The 23723-nt window shown below is 36.2% G+C and overlaps 1 protein-coding gene across 6 annotated transcripts in view; it reads left to right on the top strand.

Moving 5' to 3' along the window:
- Positions 1-21301, top strand: part of Ptpn4 (protein tyrosine phosphatase, non-receptor type 4) — a 180133-nt gene extending 158832 nt beyond the window's left edge. For all 6 annotated transcript variants that reach the window (XM_087579984.1, XM_087579983.1, XM_087579982.1 and 3 more), the window contains 3 exon segments: positions 205-353; positions 4183-4318; positions 13875-21301. In XM_087579984.1, coding sequence (XP_087436110.1) covers positions 205-353; positions 4183-4318; positions 13875-13961 — 372 coding nt within the window. In that variant the 3' untranslated portion in view covers positions 13962-21301.
- Positions 21302-23723: the final 2422 nt, after the last annotated feature.

Raw genomic sequence — 23723 nt, 5'->3', positions numbered from 1 at the left:
GTAAGTAGCTAGTACTTACAAGGATACAGCTATTTCTGTGAAATGTTTTCCTTCTGGTCAAATGTTATATTTAAGTGAGTTTATACACTATGGCAAGAGGAAAAGGAAAGGTGGATTTGCTTTCCTTATAAACTTAAAATGACATGAATTTTATATTTTAGGTAATTCCTAAGTCAAAGTGTGTAACTTTTCATTTTCATTCAGAAAAATGAGAGTCGCCAACTCACTCAGATTCAGTACACAGCCTGGCCTGACCATGGGGTACCTGACGACTCAAGTGACTTTCTGGATTTCGTTTGTCATGTCCGAAACAAGAGGGCTGGAAGAGAAGAGCCGATTATTGTTCATTGCAGGTATTTTATTTCCTGTCCTTAAAAAATAATGAATTAGTACATTCTGAGGAATGTGTTCTGTATCTTGGCCTTTTGTTGTGATTACTTCCTTGATAGAAGCTGGAAGACAGTGGAGAAAATTCTAATATAATGGTATAAGAAACTATGCCAAAGGATAAAAACAATAGTCATTTTTCTGGTTCTCCTATTTTAATACCTGTTCATTGGAATGTGTCTTATAAGTGATTATATAATGGATATGATGAAAAGTAACCTTATTTCCATGTGGTTGTATTGCTATAGCAAGATATTAAAAACTGGGTATTTTATAAAAACAGGAATGTATTTTTTTTTAGTTTTAAATTGCAAGACTACGTGAGGCCAGCAGAGGCTGCTAGTACACAGACAAGGGGAGCTGAAACAGTGAAATGCCTGTGCTTAGCCTGTGCCAAAGATCGAACAGCAGCAGATCCAAAATGTCATCTCTTTTGTTGCCATTGGGTTTCCTGAGGACTTTCCCCCCTACTATACTTTTAGTGGTCTTTTAACTCTATCTTAATGTTTTATTATTTCAATATTTTTGGAAAAAGGTCTCATATGACCTAAGCTGGTCTTAATACTCTTTTTTTTTTTTTTGTAATTGTGAATAGCTCTGAACTCACAATCCTCAGTCTTCCACCTACCCAATCTTGGAGTTGCACATGTGCACTGCCAACCCATCTTACAAAGTAGAATTTTTGTGTTTTTATTTTTTTAATTCCCTTTCTTATGTTTAATTAGTTTTGTTTTTCATTATTCAGCAAACTTTTACTTTTTTTAAGATTTTATTTTGTATATATACACGTGTTTGTATTATTATATATACATACATTGTATAGTATGTTTCAGACACACCAGAAGAGGACACTGGATTCTATCACAGAGGGTTATGAGCCACCATGTGGTATCTGGGAATTGAACTCATGACCCCTGGAAGAGAGTCAGTGCTCTCCGCCGCTGAGGCATCTCTCCAGCCCAAGCTTTACTTTTTAAAAACAAAAACTCCTGTTTTTTCCTCTTCCTCTTCTTTTAAACTTCAGGGGAGCAAAGGTTTAATAAAATATAGAAAGTAGAATGCATTACCAATGGACTAGACCAAGCAACAATAATAAGAGAACATCAGGATTGTGGGCAGGGCTGAAGAACACTATGCAAATATGGTGGTTTAAAGACAAGCAAACAGAAAGTTACAACTACAACTTTCAAAAACTTTAGGATATAATTAAGAGGCAGAATCTAGGAACTGTGTGGTAGAAGGAGTCAACATGCAAAAGCTGGTCTAGTGAGCTTATTTAATGAAAGTAGAGCAGTTTTCCAAATCTAGGGAAGAAATGAACATCTAAGACCAGGAGGCATTTAGAACCCCAAATTACATGACCAGGGACGAACCTCTCATGGTACAGGATACTCAAGGTATCTCCTACAACTGTAGGAGAGCCAGCTAGGCACAGTGGAACATACCTTGGTGCAAAAATAGTAGGATCTTGATGTTTGCTCCAGCCAATACTACATAGTGAGCCCCTTTCCCAAACAAGACAAATTCTATAAGAAGAAAAAAGCAGCAACTCACTTACAACGGTAAGCATAGTGACTGCAGAGGTGGCCTATCAGTCAGAAACACTGGCTGTTCTTGAAGAAGGTCTGACTTTGATTCCCAGAACCCACACAGTAGCTCATAACTGTCTTTACATCCAGTTGCAAGGGATTCATGCCCTTTCATCTTCCTGGGGCCAGAGACGCATGCGATACACATATATAATTGCAGGTAAAAACACTTAAACGCATACCGCGGTGAGATAGTAAGCATTTAGGGGAGTGGCATACATCAAATCTTCTAACAGAAATTTTAAAAAGGCCAGAAAGTATAGAATAGTATATTTCAAGTCCTGAAAATGAATAGCCAATAAAACTGCTCTATTCAACAAAGCTACCTTTTAATATGAACAGAAATAAGGATATTTCAACACTAAAACAGTTCATGACCACTAAATCAGTATTGCAAAAGATACTCAAAGGGAACCTAAATACAGGGCAGTAGGAACCATCAAGAGAGCAAAAGAATGAATTAATTTCATGAGAGAACTAAATTAAACAAAGGATACTTAAACCTATATCATGTTTAACAAAATAAGTCAGTGAAATTCCTAATGCAGATAGAGAAAAAGAAAAAAGCAAACGTTAACCAACCCCCCCCCCAAAATCAAGCAGCAAAATTATAAGAGGAAAGAAGAGAAAAAGAAATGGGAAGAGAAGGAGAAAGAAAATGAAAAGAAACACAAAAGAACCATGCCCTCAACATAATAAAGTCTACAATTATCCTGTAGCTAACATTATACCAAATGCAGAAAAACTGAACACATTTTCCCCTCAGTCAGAAACTGGAAAATTCAGTAGAATGCTCTATGCTTGACTCAGTATAATCTCAAAGTCTTAGCTAGAATAAGGCAAGAAAATGAACATATAAATAAATAATGAAGGAAAAAGTTAAATTATCCCTATTTTCTGGTCATGTGATGTGATTCTTGAAATACCCTGTAGACTCCATAAGAAAGCTCTTAGCTCTGAATATCACTTTTAACAAGATTAAAAGAAAAAAGATCAACAAACAAATATAGATAGTTTTCATATAGATCATTAGCTGCCAACAAAGAAGTCAGTAGGGAAGTTTCATTCATGACAGCTATAATAAAGAACTTAATTAAGGTCACTAAAGACCTTTATAATAACAATGCTAAAATACTGGAGAAAGTGATTGAAGATATTGAAAGGTGAATCTCCATACTTAGCATCCTCATGAGCTTCTATAATAATTGTAAAAATTTCTTTGTTCCTAAAAGAAACTTAGACTAAACATAATCTTTGACAAAATTCTAGCAACATTCTCCACAGAACTGGAACAGAAAATCCTAAAACTCACATTAAAGTACAAAAGATCCTAAGTAACCAAGACAAACAAACAAAACCATAAGCAGAAAGCATCATAATACATGCTCTCAAATGATACTGTGTAACTGTAGTGACAGACACAGCGGGATGTGGGCATGAAACACACTGTACAGATCAGTGGCTAGAATCACGGACCCAGAAGTAAATGCACACAGTTACCTCTACCATTTTACAAGTGTTGACAACATACTTTTTACTTGGGTAGTGTAATGCAAGAAAATGTCATAAAATTCATCATTTTGTATGCTAACTAAAAAAATGTTTTTTAGGAGTCCAGGGTCAGGGCTGGAGCGATGATAGTGTAGTGCTTAAGAGAACTTGTTTCTCATTCAGAGACTAGGGTTCAGGACCCAGCACTAACATGGTGGCTAACAACCATCTCTAACTCCTATTGCTGGGGATGTCACCTCTGACCTCTATGGGCGCTAGGCACAGTCACATGGTGCACTTACATTCTTGTAGGCAGAACTCTTATACACATGAAATAATTTAAAAGCAAAATAAGATGTAATGTCAAGAAGATGAGATGTATGGACCTTTATATTATAGAAATCTTTAGTGGCTACTATAGTCATGTTTGTAGGTTATACTTTTTAAGTATCTCAAGTTGATATAACTTAACTTTAAAACATTGACTTATATAAGGTACAAAAACCATAATTATCTTTTATGTATTTGTTATGATTTATTTTGTTACTTTGCATTTTAAAATATTAAACAGTTGACTTGATAGTTTTATGAAATAAAACCTTAAAATGAAATTGTTTTTCTTCACTGTGATTTGATACTTTGATATTTCCGCAGAAAAGCTACAAATTTAATAATTGCACCACTGAACCTTTGCACATCTATTTGTCTTTTTTAGTGCTGGAATAGGAAGGACTGGGGTTCTCATCACTATGGAAACTGCTATGTGTCTCATTGAATGCAATCAGCCAGTGTATCCACTAGACATTGTAAGAACAATGAGAGATCAAAGAGCCATGATGATCCAAACCCCTGTAAGTACTGGGCTTCATATGTACCTCTGCCTTCTAAGTACGATGGATCTTGATACTAATCTGCATCCTATATCTTTTTTTTTCTTGTACATAAATGTACATATACATGGTAGGGTCCTACTATGTAGCCCAGGCTGACCTAGAATTCACAGTATACCCTAGGCTGGCCTCCACCTCCTCAACCTTCTGCCAACCTCCTGACAAGTATGTGCCTCAAGTCTGCTCTCAATTATATGTTTATCATTTTAATTCCTACTCAGAAACTATTACTCTGTAGTCAATAGCTCTTGGTATTATAAATAAAAATATAGTGGAACAGCCATGTTCGTTGTGTGTGTGTGTGCCATATCTGTCTGCTTTCATGCTGCACCAGCTGAGTGAAGTTATAGCAGATATCTGTTGCCGATAACATCTACAATATTTACTATCTGGCCTTTTACAAGAACAGTTATGCCAGTGTGCATGAGGCTCGTGCATGTTAACTCATGAGTGCTTTGCTAGATGGAGAGGCACTTGTCTTGGGTTGTTTAGTCAAGAGGAATGCTGTCTCTGAGAATAACCCTAAACTGGAGGTCTGGGTAGAGCTTTGTTCAAGACTACAGCTGTTGTAGAAAGCCTTCCATTTTCCTAAGAACTTAAATCGCATAACAATAACAAAATTCCTAGAAATTAAGCTACTTATTGATTATGTTCTCCACTGACTTTTCATTTGCCTCACTAATCAAAAGAATCAAGAAATTTTAGAACTAGTGTTAAGACTGGTTTTTGTATTAATTAAACCAGAGTAAAATGTTGTTGGCATTGTTAGTGACAACAATATTTCTTGATGCTTACTGGCCTAACTACTCTAAAGATACCCGTCATTTTCTAAGCTTCTAAATACACAAAATTTCATACTTTCTCAAAAGTTAACATTGTACTACAATAAAAACATTACAAGTACCTAACATTTGCCTACTAGTTTTATTTGTATAGTTATTCAGTTTCCCATTATTTAAAGAAAATCTTAGATGGCATAAATATTTTAGCATGTAACTAAAAGATAAGATTGTTTTCTCTAAAAAATACTACTGTCTCACCTAAATGTAATTATAATTTCTTAATATTACTAAATAATGTTCAAATCATCAATTTCATAAAAACTCATTTTTGAGTTTTAAAACTTTATTGAAGTACAATTCACATGCCATAAATTTATTCTTTTAGCATGTTACTTCAGTGCTTTTTAGTATGTCTCAGAGAACAGCCATCATTTCTATTTTCAGAACATTTTTATCATCCTATAAAAGAAGCTCCATTCTTGGTAAGCACTTGCTCCCATTTCTCTGATACTCTCCTCAACTATCCCTTAGCCTCAGGCCATGCTGAACTCAATCAGCGAATGAGTACTCAGTACTGTTTGCATCAGTACTGCATAGTCAGCACTGTGTGCATCAGTACTGCATACTCAGTACTGTGTACATCTGTACTGCACACTCAGTACTGTGTGCATCCGTACTGCACTGTCTCCTGCTGAACAGTGCGTAGCACATTTTGTATATTCACCTGTTGACACATGAGTGCATGGACTGCTCCTGTTCTGTGATTTGTTTCTCTTCCATGAACTCTTGTGTCACATATGCCTCTCTGTTGAATAGACACAGGAGGAAAGTCACTGCATCAGTGAGCTAAGACACATTTGACTACTGAGTTATATCTTCCCCTAGGGACAAAATTTTATACTTCCAATAGTGAAATATAAGAGTTCCATTTTCTTAACATCATCAAAATGTACCTGGCTTAAGAGAGATTGTATTTTATATATGGATACGAAGCATTATTGTGACTCTCATCTGCACTTTCTTCATAATGATGTCCAATATCTTCTGTAAAAATTTATTTTGCTCATTTTTATTGTCATTTTGTTGTCAGATTTATATTTTCTAGATACAGATATTTTATGAAATCTGTTTTAAAATACTTTCATTCTCTTTACAGTTCATTTTCTATTTATTTGAAAATTTTTTCATTTATTTAGCGTATGCTCCATGTGTGTGAGTGGGTACACGGCATGCAGTGGCTCACCTGGGAAAGTCAGAGCTCAACTTACAAGAGTCAGTTCTCTTTCTCTTCCTTGGGAGTCCAGGGACCAAACGTGGGTTATAGGCTTGGCAGCAAGCACTTTGAACCACCGAGCATCTTGTTTGCTGGCCTGTGTGTGTTTCTTTTGTTGTTGTTTTGTCTTTTGCCTATTTGTTTTTTCTTAATAATACCATTTAAGAGCCAAATATTAGGTTAATAGTAGAGCCACATATAAGACCCCGGTTTTGATTCATAGCTCCACATAAGTAAGTAACCCAAATGTTTTTAATTTTAATGACGTCTGGTGTATCTTTTTATTTTTCATTGTAGAGTTCCTTAGTTAGGTTTATTCCTAGATATTTTCTGTTCTTTGAGGCTCCTATGAATAGGGTTATATGCATGATTTCTTTCTAAACATGTTTGCTGTTGCTGTATAGAAAGACTCTTGGTTTTTATAAGTGGAGCTGTATTGCCACTTTGCTGAAATTGTTGATTATTTCCAGAAGTTTTATGGTGGAATTTTTTAGATCTCTTATGTAATATTAAAGCATCTACCAGAAGTGGTAGTTTGGCTTCTTCTTTTCCTGTTTGTTTTCCTTTCATTTTCTTCTCTTGCCTTATTGTTCCAGCAAGTGCTTCCAGTCCTGTTTTGAAAAGAGGTGGGGATAAGGTCAGCCTGTTTTGTTCCTGCTACTAATGGACTTGCTTCAGAGCTTTCTCTATTTAGGATAATGTTGGCTGTGGGTGTGTGATTCATAGCCTTTGTTACTTTGAGGTATGTGCTATCCAGTTCTACTCTATGTAGGGTTTTTTTCATGAAAACATGTTGGTTTTATCAAAGGCTTTTTCTACAGCCCTTGAGATGATCATATTGATTTTTGTCTTTAAGTTCATCCATATAGTGTATTATATCTGTTGGCCTACATATGTTCAACCATCCCAACATCAAAGGGTAAAGCCAATTTGGCCATAGAGGATAATATTTTGGATACATATCTGTATTCAGTTTGCAAGGAATATTTTTGTGTTTATCATGGATAATGGCCTTAGTTTTTATTATTATTATTATTATTATTATTATTATTATTATTATTATTATTATTATTAAAGTAATACCGAATTTTGAAAGTGTTCCTTTCTTTTTCTTTTTTCTTTTTCCTTTTTTCTTATTTAAAAAGTATTTTTCTTATTTTAGAAGTATTCACTGTAGATAATCTAAAAACCTAATAGAATTCTGCTATCAATGCATCATCTGAAGACTTTTATTACTGATTTTATTGCCTTTATTTGTTATAGATCTGTTTAGGTTGTTAAGTCTTTTCTTTGCTTAACTTGTATGTCTCATATGAATGTAGAAATTTGTGAAAATTTTTAATATTTCCCAATGTAATAGAATATAGGTCTTAAATAATTCCTTTATAATAATCTGAATATTTTTGGTATATATATAATGTTTTCCTCTCCATTTTTGATTCTGTTAATTGGGGATTCTATCTTTCTTTTGGCTAGTTGGCCAGTTATTTGTCTTCTTTTTTTTTCTTTTAAAGATTTATTCATTTATTATATATAAGTACACTGTAGCTGTCTTCAGACACACCAGAAGAGGGCATCGGATCTCTTTACAGATGGTCGTGAGCCACCATGTGGTTGCTGGGAATTGAACTCAGGACCTCTGGAAGAGTAATCGGTTGCTCTTAACTGCTGAGCCATCTCTCCAGCCCCGTTATTTTTCTTCTTAAAGAACCAACTTTTAGATTCTTGATTCCTTGAATTTTTTTTTCGATTTCATAAATTTCTGTTCTGATTTTTATTATTTCTTGGCATATTCAGAATTTGAACTTGTTTTGTTCTTGTTTACCCAAATTCTTGAGTTTCACATCATTAGTCATTAATCAGTTTATTTGTGGTTGTTCTGAGTTTTAAATGTGGTTAGTATACGTAGAAGAATTTTCAGTTTTACTGCAGGATACAAGGAGTTATTAAAGTTTTCTGAATTTGTTAAGATTTGTTTTGTTTTCCAGGCTGGTCTGTTTTTGAGAGGTTCCATAGGCTACAGAGTAGAGTGTACATTCTTTAGTGTTTGGTGGTATATTCTGTAGTTCTCTGTTAAGCCCATTTGATGGATGTTATTATTTAACATTTCTTTTTTTTTTTTTTTTTTTACCAGATGACCTGTCTGTTAGAGAAAGTGTTGTATTCAACTCACCAAATATTATTGGGTTGATATTAATCTGAGTGTTTAATTCTGGTAGTATACTTTTTATGAAACCAGATACAGTAGACTTTGGTGCAGTTATGTATAGGATTATAATTGGTTAATTGTCTTGGTGATTAGAATAAGGTGTCCTTCTTCTCTGATTAGTTTTGTCAGATATTAGGACTGCAGTGCTTCCTCACGTCTGGCCCCATTTGTGTGGAATATTTTTTGTCCTTTTTTTAAAGACAGTACTTAACCTTTAAAGCTAAGGGGAATTTCTTGTAGACAACAAAAGATGGATTTTATGTCTATTAATTGGAGAGTTGAGGCCACTAATATTTAAAGCTGTTATTGAAAGGTGTGTATTGCTGGCAGTCACTTCATTTATTTTGCTATTTTTATTGTACTTGTGCTTCAGTAATTAGAGCTTTCTATAATTACCGTCCTGTACTAAGTATTATTTTCAGTATTCTTTTTAGGCTGGTTTGTTGGACACAAATTCTTTTTGCCTATTTGTGTCATGGAAAGTTTTCTCCTTCAACTTCAGCAGGTTGTTTTGCTGGGTATATTAGTCTGGATTCATAGCCATAGTCTTTTAGAACTTCGAGTATATTGTTCTAGGCTCTTCTGATTTTCAAAATTCCCACTGAAATGACAGCTGTTACTCTGATGCATTTTCCTTTATATGTGACTTACGGGTTCGTCTTCCCTCCCTCCCTCCCTCCTTCCCTCCCTCCCTCCCTCCCTCCCTTCCTTCCTTCCTTCCTTCCTCCCTCCCTTCCTTCTTTCCTTCCTTCCTTCTTTCCTGTCTTTCTCTCAGTCTTTCAGTCTTTTTTTTTTCTTTTGCTACTTTCTTATACTTCTTCTTTGATCTTTTTATCAATTCAGTTTGTGGTGGTGCCTTCTGATTGAGTTTTGAGTTGTCTACTATGTCTTCATTTCTGCTTAAGTTCTCTTCAATATTTTCCTTTATTGAAATTCAGTCTTCTAACCATGTATTGTCTTTATCATCGCATTCAGCCTTATTCTTGCTGAATAATAGTTCGGCATCATTTAGGCAGTTTGTTTGTTTGTTTGTTTGTTTGTTTTTCTCTTTGAGTTTATTCTACATTCATTGAACCATGTATTTGTATCTTCTTTAAATTTGGATCTTTTGATGAAGTTTATGATTGTAACTTCTATGTCTTGGGGTTCATCTAGGTAATTCTCACTAGAAATTATGGTACTTTTGTAATAAGTCTGATAGATATTGTCTTGGGTTTTTGTATTGTTTTCCTTTTTTATGATAAGGCCTAGGCATGTCTGATATAGACACAGTTGACTAGGCCTAAAGATTAGATATGGTGAAACTAGGTGAAGCCAGGTGTATCCGGTGGGGGGTTGGACTAGCATGCAAAAGACTGGAGACAATGTGTGAGGGCTCAGCAGAATAGGCTTCAGACTGGGGAGGTGCTGGCAGGGTGGGCTCTGGCACCGAGCATCAGTTTGGTCTAGGGGCTGGGTATGGCCCAGGTGAGGTCAAGATGGGTCTATAAGGTTATTTGGTTTTGTTCTTTTGCTCTTTAATTATGTATGATAAAGTACATATAACAAAATTTTTCATTTTAACCATTTTATTTATGCATTTTAGTCATATTGAGTATATGTACATTGTTGTAGAACTAACTTTATGACCTCTTTTTTATACCATTAAAAAACTTCTTCATATCCATTCTCCTGAGCCTCCAGTTACCTCTAGTCTACCGCTTGTTTCAGAGTTGGATGTATCATATAAGTAGAGTCATACAGTACTTGTGTATTTCTGACTGCCCTATAGTTCAGATAGTTAATATTCTCACAGTTCACCTGTTTGGTAATCGTGTCAGAATCTAACTTTTCTTCAAGGCTAAGCCATATCCCATTGTTTTCTATACTAGATTTTTTGTAATAATTTCTCCATCAGTGGACATGTGGCTGTTTCTAGCTTTTGACTGTTCTGAATGATGATGGAGGATATATAGAATATCTCTTTGAGACTGCAGTTTGACTTCTTTCAGCTCTGTACCCACATGGAAGTTGCTGAGCTGTTAACAATTATAATGTTGTTTTTATAGTTTATTTGAAATCAATGTTCTAATAATGGCCTGCACATTTTAATTAGTTTATGTCTAAATTCTAAAGTTTTATAATCAAGAAACTACTTTCTGCTGTTTTTGTACTTTGGGGGGGGGTTGTTTTGTTTTTTCAATTAATTTAATAAACCAAGTTACTTATACTGTATCATTTGCTAGAGTCTCAGTTGGTTTGGCTTATATTCTCAAGGTAGCGTTCTCTGTATTTCCTCAAAGTGACAGACGAATCTGTAGGCTAGAACAGTTTAAGTGGAAATTCTTTCCTCAGGATGCAGATGATGTTTGATTATCTTTCTTTTCGTGATGTTAACACTCCTTAGTTGATCAACACTGCCATCCATTATTCATTGGGTGTAGAGTGATTGCCTTCTGTTTGTTTGTTTGTTTGGCATTGTTTACTGGATTGCTCCCAAGTCATATCCAGCTGCCATTGTTATATAGATCAGGCCTCCCTGCCTAGGAATGGGTGCTATCCACAATGGGCTAGGGCACTTCATTTATAACTAGAATGATTTTTTTTAAAGATCTACTCATTTTTATTTCCTGTGTATGAGTATTTCACCTGCATATATATGTATATGTGCATCATGTAAATGCCTGGAACCTTAGAGGTAAGAAGAAGAATCAGATTCCTGGGAACTAGAGTTAGAGGTGGCTGTTAGCCAATGTGTGGGTACTGGGACTCAAACCCAAGACCTCTGGAAAAGTAGTTCTTAACTTCTAAGCCATTTCTCCAGCCTCGAATGATTTAGAAGATAAATATTTGATTCTTTACCTTGATTTCCAAGTGCTGTTTTATTTTTTATGGTGCTTTACAATGCTAGCATGGAATCCAGCCTCATACTTGCTGCACAAGTGCTATCACTGAGCTCAGGCACCCAGCTCAGATTTCACTGTGGATTTACTAGCTTTCTCCACTGCCAACAACTCACTTTTGTTTGATACAATTAGAAATTGTGAACCTAGGTGGTTGTAGTGGTGCACACCAATAATCCTAGCACTCCGGAGGCAGAGGCAGAGGTGCAGAGGCGCAGAGGCAGAGGCAGGTGGATCTCTGTGAGTTTGAGGACAGCTTGGTCTACATAGTGAGGTCTAGGAAAGCTGGAATACACGGTGAGACCCTGGTTTTGGGGGGAGGGGAGTGAATCCAAACATACTTTATGTGTTTTCAATACTTTTCTTGATGGTGCCCCAAATTATCCTATATTTTGGCTAGCAGGAATCTCAGTTTCCTAGAACCACAATAACTTACTAACTTCTTTATTAGCGGAAAAGATCACTAAGCCAGCTTTGTATTTTATGACCCAGATTTGGGATCTAATTTCTCCAGTAATTCTTGGTCCTGTCAGTTTAGATGCTACTCTTTGAGTTCTGGGGATATGGTGGTGTTATAGGTGATATGTTTCTCTAAACATATGTCACGTGTCTGAACACACATGTCCATGATGTTTTGTACTTAACATCTTTATCTACTTCTTTCCCCTTTCTCGTTTAACAAGAATACATCTTCTCTAGGACAGCAGTAAGACTATTAAAAGTACTCTACTATTTTATCTCATGTGGCCTGCCATAGTCTCAAAATGGCAGTGCCGATTGTGAAGAATTCCTGGATTCCCACAGTTTTATTTGAATTTTGGATGTCACTCCAAAATCTAATCAATTACTGTCTTAAAATCAGCAAACAGCTGATCAGTGTAGTTGTGTCATCCATTGATATAGACATTGTTGATTTGTTTTAAGTTTTGTATTTGAAATCTGCAAAAGAAGAAGAGTAGGGTCTGAAGAGATGGCTTAGTGGTTAAAGAGCACTGGACTGCTCTTCTAGAGGACCCAGATTCAATTCCCAGCATCCATATGGCAGCTCACATCTGTCTATAATTCCAGTGCCTGACGAATCAACACCCTCACACAGATATGACAAGGCACAGAGAAAAATAAAAGTATGGGGTTGGGAATTTAGCTCAGTGGTAGAGCGCTTGCCTAGCAAGCGCAAGGCCCTGGGTTCGGTCCCCAGCTCCGAAAAAAAGAAAAGGAAAAAAAAAAGTAAATAAATCATTAGAGAAAAAGAGGAGGAGGAAGAAAAGGTTTATTATTCAGAGGAGTCTGATCTCTGTTTCTTTCTGCTCCTTTTCCCCTCTATTCTTTCATGAAAACACTTTAAAGACTTAACATTTTCTTCCTTAAAAAAAGTTAAACTAACAGTAAATTTTAAATATGTATTTATATTTTCCTTTTATAAATGTTATACATACTTTTTATCTCTCACCTTTTAATATTGTTTAAGTGACACAGAGAGACAAAGTGATTGAATGTGCAAGTGTATGTGAGGCGGATAAAGGTGGTCTTCGCCACTCTCTACAATCTCTCACTGTGCCTGTGCCTGGAGCTGAGCTGCAGTAAATCTTAATGATCTGTCTGCCCAGACGCACTGGGTTTACAGCACATCCAGAAATGCTCAGTTCTTTTACATGGGCGACAGCTAAGTCCTCATGCTTATTCAACAAGTATGCTGACCTGCTGAGCCATATCCCTTCCTTGCCTTCTTTTGGTGGTGGTTGTAGGTTTTTTATTTTGCCTTGTCTTCTTGAAACAGGCTGTTGTGGTCTTCATTATGTAGGCTATGCTGGTCTTGAACTTAGGGAGCTCTTGCTTCAGTCTGTCGAATGTTAATATATGCGTAAACCTCTCTACCTGAAATCCCTTGCTTGCTTTCACTTATCAGAATGGTGTGACACTTATCATTGTAGGACAGGAGGATGTCTGTGAGTTTAAGGCCAGCCTTATCTGCATATCAAATTGATGGCAACTTAAATGGTTTCCCTGTTTTTATTATAAAGAAATGAATATATATTTTCAGGGTTTGTTTTTTTTTTTGTCTTTTGAATTGAATTTTCTGGAAGTAAAAATGTTTGTTCCAAAGGGAAAATAATATTATTTTGTTAGATACTTTGAAATTTCTCTTTATATTTTCAGTATTTTAACATTCCTACCAGCAGTGTCTTGGATTTTGCCTACAAAGTATAATGTGAGGGATTTTTATTTGTTTGTTTTCTTAACTTTTTACCTATTGGTAAAACCCTCTATCTCTGTTCTATTTCACTTTTCAAGTTTTTTAATAAGCAAGATAAGTGAGATGCTAGTTTTTGGTTTTCTAGTAGTGATTCTTTTTCCTACTTGTGTTTTTCAGAGTCAATACAGATTTGTATGTGAAGCTATTTTGAAAGTTTATGAAGAAGGCTTTGTTAAACCATTAACAACATCATCAAATAAATAAGAAAGCAAAAAGGTTGGAATAAGTACTGGGAACCTGAGTTTGTTACATTCACTGTGCCATAATACTGCTTGCAGGAAATGGCCTCTCACACAAAAAGTGAAGAACTCAAAGAGACCTCGAGAACTTCAGCACTACTGCACTTTATGTTTCAAAAAGTCACTCAGAACTTACCACATGTTTGAATAGTTTGTGCTTTGCTCTGAACAAATAGTGGAAACTGGGTATGTTCAGAGTAATTTATGGAATTGTGAGGCATTGCCATGCAGTCCCTTCTGGTAGAATTGCCGCCGACAAGGCTCAGATTCTCATCTCTGTCACACACCTGTACCTTGAAAGCAGAAGGAGTTATCATCAGGAGTCTGCTCTGGATTTTCCCAGGGGTCATGCCCTCACTCTACTGATTACCAGATTTTATTTTTCAAACGTTAGCAATACCATTCTCAACATTAGCCAGTACACTGCCTGTGGGTGCAGCACATCTTCCTAACGTCCCCGTGGGGACCTGCTGTTGAGAAGAAAATTGGAACTTGCTGTTCCCAGGAAATGCTGCACAGTGTCCATTTACCAGCATCTTATAGAAATAACTATGAATTTTCTTGGATTTAATAATGTAACTTATATTTATCATAAGGTTGGCTTATTCCAAATCATGTGATTTCACAGTCTTGATGTAAAGGAATGCATGCATCGTGTCTTAACCCCTTAAGTGCCTTGAGATATCTTTGTCTAATGAAAAGGCACTCATTTGACCCCATAGGAGGTATGTATGTATACTGTACATTCTTATAGTTTTACGAATTTTTAATGAGATCACAGTGTTTTAAAAAGCTGTTTTAAAAACCAGCTTCTTATGTTGAGAGTTATACAAACAGCAAAGGGTAAGGCCATTCTGTCTTTTACTCAGTGCTTGTACTTTGCCGTAAAAGCCAGGATATCTGTATTCTGCCCAGAGTGCATCTGCTGCTATGGAATTGTTCACAATCTGCACATTCCTTTACCGAAGGGAAGGATAGGGGTTAAAGTTTAGCAGCTTAACTTAAAAAGAGGGTTTATTCTTCAGATTTCACATTTACTTTATCCTAAGGTAAGAATTGATGTTTAATATGTGCATCAAAGATAAATATATTGGTATTCTAGGTTACAGTGAGAAAGTCGATCAGCTGGGTTATGCACCCGTAACTGACGAGCTGCCCTGGAGCATCATCACTCCAAGGCCTGTCAGGCTGGCTCACACTGCTCCTTCCTTCCACTGGGGTTCTTCACACAAGGAGTTAAACACTTTAGCATTCTCTAAAGTGACCCTTCCTTGTCATCCAGTTTATATATGCCTGTTAAATTATAAGCATGTCAGTAAGTAGGCCATCTTAACGGAAGATCCAACTCCCATTACAGATATGTCTGTTTTCCTTGTTTTAAGTCTGTGGAGACAGATTTTTAAAATTGCACAATTTAATGTGAGAACTTGCTCACCTATTCACATGTTATTTTATAAGGATATGGTTAAAATAGACACATTTACTAGTGGTTTTCAGATTACTTCTGTAGTCTCGATAAAACATAGGTCCCAATGGTAGATATTTTGGAATGCTATTTAGTTGAGGGAATGATACACATTTAAAAAATCTTTAGTAACATATAAATTATTGCTTCAGGTATTCAGAACCCATAATAGTAAAATTCAAAAGTTAAGCTTCTAAATATTAATTGCCAGGGTACCAAATAAATTGGCACTTATAAATACTTCTTGTCTTTTTTTTAAAGAAAGAAATAAACATCTTTACATCAAACAGAAGTCCCCTTATTATGATTTCACAAGCAAGACAATAATATAAGTTCGTAAGTGAACTATAATTATACTCAGACATTCCATTCTGTAACCAGAGGCAAATGTAATTTAGGCTGGTAAGCTATCATTACAACTTAAAAAGGGGAAACAAGCTAGAGATCTATGTTATAAAGCTATTTTATTTCATTGGTGGATTTTAGCCTAAATTTTATATCTTGCCATGTGGGTAGAAGGTGATAAGTGTAGACAGGAAGAGAAAAGCTGTGTAGAAAGGCAGTGTCATGGTTCGTTTGCTCTTCAATGTAAAGCTTTGGGTACATCTCTGTGGTTAGCACTGATGTTGGCAGCAGGCATTGCTGCCTTTTAAATCAGCAGTGCTTAATCTGAAATGACAAGTGTAGAATTAAATTCAAATTTATCATAGCAGTTTCTTATCTGAGAACTATGCTCCATTCGTGTTTTACATCTGAAGACAGCCCTTTTAGAACATTTATTAGGATCTTAAGCTAAACTTAGCCTTCACAAATTGTTAATATAGATATGCTAACTAAACTTTCCTAGTTACCTAACAGAACACTTGTCTTTTCCACCTAAGCATCTAACCAGTTTATGAATCTAAATAGGTTACTAGAAATAATGCTAGTTTTCATATGCCAAGTACTGCTCCACTCCATAGATATTGATATAATATTGTGTGACAAAAACCAAATTTCTTGAACCAAACTACTTTTCCATTACTACTTAGCCACCCTTAAGCTCACACCCCAACAAACTCAAGAACAAATCAATGCATTTCTTCGGACAAGGAGAAGTTAGTATTGGTGAGTTAGGGCTTCTGTACATGCTAAGAGTAAATATGAAAATTTTCCCTCTCAAAGTTCACATGACTTTTCTGCTTCTTTCATAGGGCATTTAGTTTTGTCAGCACTAGATGCTCTGTAGTAATCTTTTGGAGTAGACTTTGCATTCACAAAAAGAATAGGTTGTATTTGTTAAACTAATCCATTCATTCAAAAGTGAGACAGAATAAACAGCCCAAGAACAGTTTTTGTATAGCTTGCTGGGACAAGTAATTGGGAAAGGGCAATGATTGATCATTTTGACTTCGGAATAAAGGTAACATTGTATAAAAAATGACTTCACAAGCAGTTATGCTGAGCCATTAGGACAGATGCTTGAAAATTTGGGGTACTACTGTAGCTGCCTTCAAAGAGAAACATCAGTGTGTTGGTTTGCATGTGTACTTACTTCATAAAGACATGTTCACAGATTGAAAGGACTTTTAACCATGGGGTTGTTTATATCTCTTGGCAGACCAAGTCTAATGAGTTATTTGAAAAAAAAAAAATCTCCATGTCACTAGAAGTAGTACTACACCTTGAGAGCTAAAAATTTGAAAGATTTTATCCACTCTCTGTGTCCTTGTTATTATAGAAAGGACTACAGGCCCAACAATTAATTTAGCAGAATCTGCTCATCTTCAGGTTTTCTAATTCTCAATTTAGTGTCTCTGTATTAGACTGTAGCTTCAGTAAATTGTGACAAATGCTTGTAAGTTTTTCTACTTGGGAAGTATGCTCAGTGTTGTCACTTAAACCTGTAACACCTTAGAAGTTGGAAAGGAGACTTCAAAAGTGATGCCAATGAGGACTTGGACTCAGTTTTCTGGTGCTTCCCAGACAGATTAGCATAAACTATTGTGAAGTATTTAGGCTGATACACATGCAGTATAAAACTGAAATGCAAGTAGGAAAGCATTTTTAAAGCACTTAAAACGTGGACCTGAGATTTAGATCTTATACCTACTTACAAAATAATATGTTCATGTGAACATGTGATAAAAAGGAAATATAGCTTGTTTAGCAGGAAGAGAGAAGGAAACATGAACTTATAGCAATATGCTATTTAATGTCTGTGTTTTGAATATTTAAAATATCTGATGGTAAAATTGCCAAAGTAGTTTGAATTCATGTAAGTTGTTTATACTACAACAATGTGGGATATGTTTACAGGCTCTTTATAGTGCTTACTTTGTAGTTCTGATGAAGTTTGTAGTTTGTATTTAAGTCATTTATAGTAAATGTATGATAAATATTTGCTGGAATAAATATCTCAGTAATATAGCAAAACGTATCTAAGTAATCCCACAGTCTGCTTTCATACAAGGTGCTTTGTCCAGAAAAGCAAGTACTTTGTGACACCATTGCTTACACCCCACATTTGCACCAACTGTCCAACTACATTCCTGGAACCCTGTGTGGTGGGTGCTGCCTCCAAGTAAAACAGCTGTGTTACTATAATTATATCAGAGTTACTAATCTATTAACAGATATTTGTGTCTCAGTGTGATCACAAATTGAGTGACTTTTATGAAATTCTTAGAAAATTATATACATGCAAAGAAATTTATTTAATCTTAAAACTTTTTGAGGGCTAATTGCTAATAGATAATGTTATCAATTTTAAGAGTAAAAGAAATCAATCCCAGAATTATATGTTTTGAGTTCTGCTTTTTACCACAATTCTTATTTTGCATAGATTTCATTTACTCTTAGTAGTACTTATTATAATATATTTCTCTATGTTATCAGAAACAACAACCCATGTATTCCGGCCCACAATTACTTGATTTTCATGCCTTATTGAATTCTTTTGAGTAGGTACCATAATGTTATTTTCTGTTTCCATCTATCAGTGTGACGCTGCTTATTTTACAGTTTTCTACTGTGGAACACTGTTGATTTCTAAAGTCATTATTTTTTTTTTTTTTAAGTCCTCCGAAGGTAAATGAGCAGCCATTAGTTCTAGCTTTTTGGTGGCAGTCCATCTGTATTGGCTAGGTATGGTTCAGTGCATAAACAAGTACACCATTTTGCAGAAAGTTATTAGCAATATTTCAAGTTAAAAACTACACTGTTCAGGAAGAGTTCAAACGTTTAACTTCCTGGAGCCTTGTAAATTTTCCAGTATAAGAATGAAAAAGAAAGCCTTGGTAAGTTCATAAAAGTTTCAAATAAACACTGTAGAGTTTTCCTATTATGTAAATGATATACAGAAAATATTTTTCTATGAACAGAAGGTTAAAACTGTTAACTTTAATTTCATTGCTTAAAAGGGATAAAACAATATTTGTATGTCTTTCATGCTGTAAAGAAAATGAATGTATCTTTCAAATGTTAGAGTCATTACTTGATTGTAAGTATATGTGTTTTTAAAAATCTGTAAAGGGTTGAAAAGAAGAGTATTACAAGTCATTATGTAAGACGCAATGTTGGAAGAAATGGAATTTCATTATAAATGAGCAGTCACTATCAAAGCATATTTCAGTATAGTGCATATTCATTTTCACATTGCTTTGTTTTATCTCTAGAAATGTTTCTTAAAAATTGTGTATACTGTTTTGGGTATACACTAATTGGTTTCTACACTTGTGTGTTAGGCTCAGTGTGCTGCTGCATGTGTCTACCATGGGGAAAAGTTACCAAGTTTTGTCAATGTCGAAGCCACCAATGGGGGCATCATTGTTAGAATGTGAAACCCATGCCTAGGAGCCACTGCAGCAACTCTGTGCAGAGGCCTCTGACTGTGCTAATGTGTTTCCCTTTTTATCTTCAATGACATGGATAGTAAGACTACTGGGCCCAACTCTCCTGACTTGTGGTGGTTTGTATGCTTACAACTTTATTCAGCTAGTGCCCGTAGGTGTGAATGATTTGTTCAATAGCTCTTTAAATCTAGTATTTATCAGTTATTAAACTTGATGAAAATTGGGAATTCATTGTTTTGACACTTTTCTAGCCATCCATACTAATTTTAACTCATCATGATGGACCCTGAACAACCAAAAAGTGATCCCTGGTTAGTGTCAGATTTCCTCTACCCCAGCATTTACAAGGTTGACTGATGACTTAGAAGTTGCATTGTTAAATAAAGTCACTGCCAAGGATCATGAAGGAGGTAGCTTTCTCTAAACTTTGGCCCAGAGAGTTGCTGCTTCCTGGTTCCCTAGATGGACTAAATATCTGCTGTGTGTCTTCATATCCTCTATAGTCACAATTAGGCCTAGTTTACCTCTTAAAAATTTTTTTGTTTTCCACTTATATTTGCCTTCCTGGGGAAGGAAGATTCAACCCAATTCTATGATTCTCTGGATTCATTTTTCCAAGTTTTTCAATGAGTTAGTGAGATTCCTCATTCATGAATCCTGTAGAGTGTGTCCTTTTCCAGTGCTAAAATTGATTTCAAATAGCACTTTATTTCATGCTTACTACTGATTTAATTTATACATTAAAAATATCTATCCTAGGAATTTTGTAAATACAGAAAAGCAATTGATTAGTAGTAAAGTTTATTAGATTGGCCCCACGTTTAAATGCTTTATAATGATCTCTTGATAGCTTCTTTGATATTTAAGAGGTAACCTATGTGATTGAAGCTCTGCCATTTTCCTGTAATCTGTGTAGTACAGTGGAGGCTGGCCCAGCTGGCTGTATTGCTGGACTTACTTCTCTCAGCTAGCTTCAGCCAAGCTTGGTTGCTAAAACTGTTGATCTGCTCTGCATTTTGTGGACATGACATGAATGTTTGGAAAGCTGTTTTTTGTCAGTGTAGTACCTAGAGATTCAGTAGATGCTGCACCACCAGTTCATAGTTTATATGGAAGACAAAGGACAGAATTTATGACATAACAGTTTCTGTTAAGCTGTTTTCATATTCTGCCAGGACAGTATATCTGCTGTAAAAAAAATAAAAGTTGTCTACCCTAGTGGTGCCCAGCATCAGAACACACCAATTATAAACCATGCTGTGAGCTTTTCAAATAAGAAAGGCTGGTCCTTGTTTTCTATAGTGCAGGTTAACTTTAGGACTGATGGCTTATACTTATCAGTACTATTTTAAACGTTAGCTTAAAAATTATTTTTATGTAGAGGGTATTTTAATTTGGGAACTTTCTTTTCTTGTAATAGGTGCTATATGTAAATATGGAGTGAGAATTTGCTTCATTAAAGGTCTAGCTTATTTCCTTATTAAGGTATTTTTCATTTCTGTTTCCATTTCATGGTTTGTACTAAACTAATAGCAGAATGAATTAGTCCCTTAAGGCTGTAACTACCTTTTCTCCCAGTTGTACAAAAATATCTCCATTCGGTTTCATCTCAGATTAAGAGGCAAAGAAGCTAAGAATGAAAACAAAATGCATAAGCTTGAATTTGGTCAACACTGGACTATTTGAAATGATCACTGTGTATTTGTCACTGCAGTTTACTGTGTCTGAAAGGCATTGTGTGTGTGTCTTAATTTCAGTGAAAATCAGAATTCCTGCCATTCATGTTTAAACAAGTCACACATAGCAACAGTGAACAGGATAAAAATGCGGGTTTGCATTGAAACCGTTTTAGTCCTAACCTCAATTTATATTATGCAAAACACATTTACAGACATTTTGTTGGTTATGTTTCATTTTGATTTAGTACTTGTTCAGGTACAAATTCGAAAAGAAAACAATAGCTGTTAATGTTCGATTGAGAAATAAAGATCCTCGTTAGTAACCTAATGGCTTCGTCTCAAGGTTACTTTATGGGGATGACAGTGATTTACTTATTAGTGAGTGGTCACTAGAAGAGCGCTGAATGCTAAACCTGATGTTCATTTCTAAAGTCAGCAGTGCATGTGGTGTCTCCTCTCTGAAGGGGGAGAATAGAGAATTTTGACAATTAAACTGTGTGTGTGTGTGTGTGTGTGTGTGTGTGTGTGTGTGTGTGTGTGTGTGTACTGGTACAGCCACCTGTGCTCATACTTGTAGAAGCCAGAAGAGGGCATGTGATGTTCGCTCTGTCAATCTCCACCTGATTTTCTTGAAACAAGGTCTCTCACTGAACCTAGAACCTACTGGTTATTTTCCAGCTGGCCTGGCTGGCCAGCAGACCTGTCCTGTTTTGTCTCTTAACACCACATGACATGCTTGCAGGCACACCAGTGCTCGCTTTAAACATGACTTCTGAGAATTCCAACTCAGGTCCTCATACTCAAGCAGTAAGCATTCTTAGCCATTGAGCTTTTCTTTTTCCCCCAGAGAATAAAAATAAAAATCCCAGAGAATATCTGTAGTCTCCTCTTTTGTAGCCACCACTCCTCTAGTAATCTCAGAGCAAGAGTGGGATTGTCACTCAAAAATCTCTTCTCTTGAAGTCAGCCTTGAATCTCATCCTCCCAGGTGCAGTTGGGCCTGCTGTTTTTGCATCTTATGGGAAGTGAAGGAGGAAAGTTCTCTTTTTGTTTGAGGGAGGTGTTTGATTTTAGGTAGCTTTGATTTGCCTTGAACTCAAGAGAGCTGCTTGCTTCTGCTGGAAAACTACACTCAACAACCAATAACTGTTTTAGGTGCATAAGTGATAAAGGATTCATTATGGCAATGACATTGTAACCTGTGTGTGCGGTCCTGATTCAGTAGGAGAATCACTTTAGGCCCAGAGTTCAGGGGCAGCCTGAGCAACACAGAGAGATTCTGTGTCAAAACAATAAGGAGAGAAGGACTGAAGAGAAAGCTCTGCATTAAGAGCACCAGCTGTTCTTCCAGAGGTCCTGAGTTCAATTCCAAGCACCCACATGGTGGCTCACAACCATCTGTAATGGGATCCAATGCCCTCTTCTGGTGTGCATGAAGACAGAGCACTCATATACTTAACATACATAAAATTTTTAAATTAAGAGAAAACGAAGTTATGAGAAACATTTTGAGAAAGATCCAAAATGGTTTACGGCAAACTTGTACTAACTCCCTGTCTCTGAGAAAAGCCCCCTCAAACCAGGTGAAGTGACACAGGCCTGTAATCCCATTGCTCGGGAAATTGGGGCAGGTGGATTCTAATTGTGGGCTCCTCTGAAGTATAGGAAGCCCCATCACCCCAGTGATGACCTCTGTTCAATTTCTTACATTTTCTTCCTGGGAAAATGTATATTTGTGTATACATAAACATTTATGCCTGTAGGATTGTATGATATAGTCTGTAACTTCGTTTTTTCATTGTAGGGTATTTCCATATTAGCATATTCACATTGATTGTATTCTGTTAAAGGTTACTATTTGGGGGCTGAGGGGCATGCATGACCATATAATTTATTTATTTATTTATATATATATATATATATATACATATATATATATATATATATATATATATATATATATATGCCCAGCACTTACGTAGAGGTCAGAGGAAAACTTGAAGGATCATGCTGGGGTCATCACGCTTCACGCTTGGTTGTGCCTTTACCTGCAGAGCTATCTCAGCAGCCCAACTCTTTCCTCTTAATTATGCCATCTCATGGATGTTTCCTAATTTCATTTCACAATTATTATATTTGTATGTGTGTGCATCTACCAGGTGAGCTAGATCCCTGGCCTACCCTTGTGTCTAGAAACTACTTCTGCTTTAAAGATCTGTCCCAGACAGCAGAAATGATGCTGGTTTCCTGGTATCGTCCCTAATCAGCCGGAAACTTCAGTTTTCAATCTCTCCACCTCAAGGCTCCGTGGGTAAAGCCATGTGTAGTACTCAGCCATTGCTCCATTGGCTCCAGCTGAGGTGCCAAACGAGGTAACTGACAATAATCTAGCAATGCCAAGGGAGCAGAAAGAGCTGTTGGTCCAGGCATGGACCCAGAAACTGTGGATTCTGATTTTGGTGAGCTGGATCCTCGCCCTACTTTTCTGGCAAGATCCCATGAAACCCTCCTTCCAGCATTTTCCCCTCTTCTACTCTTCTTGCCTTTTTAGCAATTCACTAGAGCCCTTGTGTCAGTCCACACAGTCCACTGCCCTTGCTTGTTTATGCTCTTCCAGGATGTCTACTGGGCCCTTTCCTCACACCTACGTTAGGTCTGAAGTCAATGTCACTGCCCTAAGAGCCCTCCTCCTTGCTGAAATTGCCTTCCTTCATTCCCTGACCCACGCCCCATTGTTACTTTTCTCTTTA

The sequence above is a fragment of the Rattus norvegicus genome, chromosome 13, assembly GCF_021556685.1.
Source record: "Rattus norvegicus strain SHRSP/BbbUtx chromosome 13, alternate assembly SHRSP_T2T, whole genome shotgun sequence".
Classification (NCBI taxonomy): Eukaryota; Metazoa; Chordata; class Mammalia; order Rodentia; family Muridae; genus Rattus; species Rattus norvegicus.
Note: the sequence above shows the minus strand (reverse complement) of the source record. Positions and strands in the feature narration are given on the sequence as shown.